Below are 1666 nucleotides of genomic sequence, written 5' to 3' on the forward strand. Positions count from 1 at the left end.
ATGTCCTGCTATGACCTGTGTCCTCCCACCTCCTGTGGCCCAACCCCGCTGGCCAACAGCTGCAACGAGCCCTGTGTCAGGCAGTGCCAGGACTCGACGTACGTCATCCAGCCCTCTCCTGTGGTGGTGACCCTGCCTGGCCCTATCCTCAGCTCCTTCCCCCAGAACACCACAGTGGGCTCCTCAGCATCTGCAGCTGTGGGGGATGCTCTCAGTGCTGGAGGGGTTCCCATCTCCTCTGGCAGCTCCTTGGGACTCGGGAGCCTTGGATATTCAGGTCTAGGTGGCCTTTATGGGAGGTCCTACCGTCGTTACAACCGCTGCGGGCCGTGAAAAAGCCTTGAGAAAAACCGAAAAGCTTAAAAGTGTGATCTGGATGCAGGACTGAGTTCATGACCACGGCCATATGCTTGCTGACCACCCTCAGCTTTTCCCTAAGCTAATGGGACTGCAGGAGCTTGGCATTTCTGGTTTAATGCCTTTCTCTGCTATCAGTAAGGTGAAAAAATGTAACTTTTGTTGTTGCGTGCAGGAGTTGGGTGTCCAGCTGTAAAGCATTGCCTTGAAGTGGATGATTAGTTTTATCCATATTCAACCCTGCTGCTTTCTTACACTGTACATTTCTTTTTTTTAAAAAAAAAAAAAATTCAACTTCTCTCATTAAATTTATGGTGCATCGTAATATGTGTCTTGCAATATTCTTCCCCTCTCTTCCTCTTTGGAGCCTTCTCTGATAGAAATTTGCCTGTGCTTCAATTGTCAGTACCAGGCCAATAAGCAAGGAGGTAATCATAGATAAACACAAGCAATTAGTAATATCCCTTTTTTTGAGAAGCCTATATATTCCCTGAGTCACACTTCTTTAATCACAATATGAAACAATTATTGCTGACTAACAGTGGGGGGAAAAGAGGTGGGAATGCTAACTCTGTCTTACAGGGGGATAGATCAACTCTTCGCTTGGTATCCCAGTCCCTTGGAGCTCAAAAAATCCCAGAAATCTCTGGTATTATTTTCATCGTCAGTTTTCAGATTCTGAAAAAGATTTTGCCATTTGCAAAAAAAAAGGAGAACGGCAGTAACTATCAGGAAGAACATTTTAAAATCAACAAAGTAAAGAAAAATTGATGCGTGATGTGATTCTTCCTTCCTTGGCTTGCTGGTTTAGGAATGCTGCAATTATGTGGTAAGTGGTTGTTAAATCATGTGGTGATTTGGTGGCCTTTGGGGTGTCACCAGAAATCCTGAGAGCAATAACAATTACTCTGCCCATTCTGAACCTTGAGGAAGATAATTACTGCTAAATTGCTAAACAAACATTCATTAGCACAATGCTGGTGATGCCTTAAGGATCCCAATTAAACTTTCATTCCCTGTTTTAAAGAGACATTAAGCAGGGCAGATTGTTTGATAAGTTAACTCAGCAAACCAGGGAGCTTTGCTCCTAGAGGAGACTAAAGGACAAACGAAAAACCAGAGAAGTTCTTATGCAACACCACAGGCTTTTAATGAGAAAGAGAAACACAGGAACCAATTACAGAAAATCAAGAGAATACAAGGGGAAAGGCGAGATGCAGGTATCACACTCGGGTGCCCATGCCCCACCCAGGATCCTGGAGATAGATGAGGGGCTGGAGGGGTGTGGGGGGCAGTGGGGGTCAGCCAG

General features: G+C 45.1%; 1 protein-coding gene across 1 annotated transcript; it reads left to right on the forward strand.

Moving 5' to 3' along the window:
- Positions 1-333, forward strand: LOC104271892 (feather keratin B-4-like). The gene has a single exon (XM_009866717.1). The coding sequence runs from the start codon at positions 1-3 to the stop codon at positions 331-333; it is 333 nt and encodes a 110-aa protein (XP_009865019.1).
- The last annotated feature ends 1333 nt before the right edge of the window (positions 334-1666 follow it).

The sequence above is a fragment of the Apaloderma vittatum genome, unplaced genomic scaffold (genome assembly GCF_000703405.1).
Source record: "Apaloderma vittatum isolate BGI_N311 unplaced genomic scaffold, ASM70340v1 scaffold17950, whole genome shotgun sequence".
Taxonomy (NCBI): Eukaryota; Metazoa; Chordata; class Aves; order Trogoniformes; family Trogonidae; genus Apaloderma; species Apaloderma vittatum.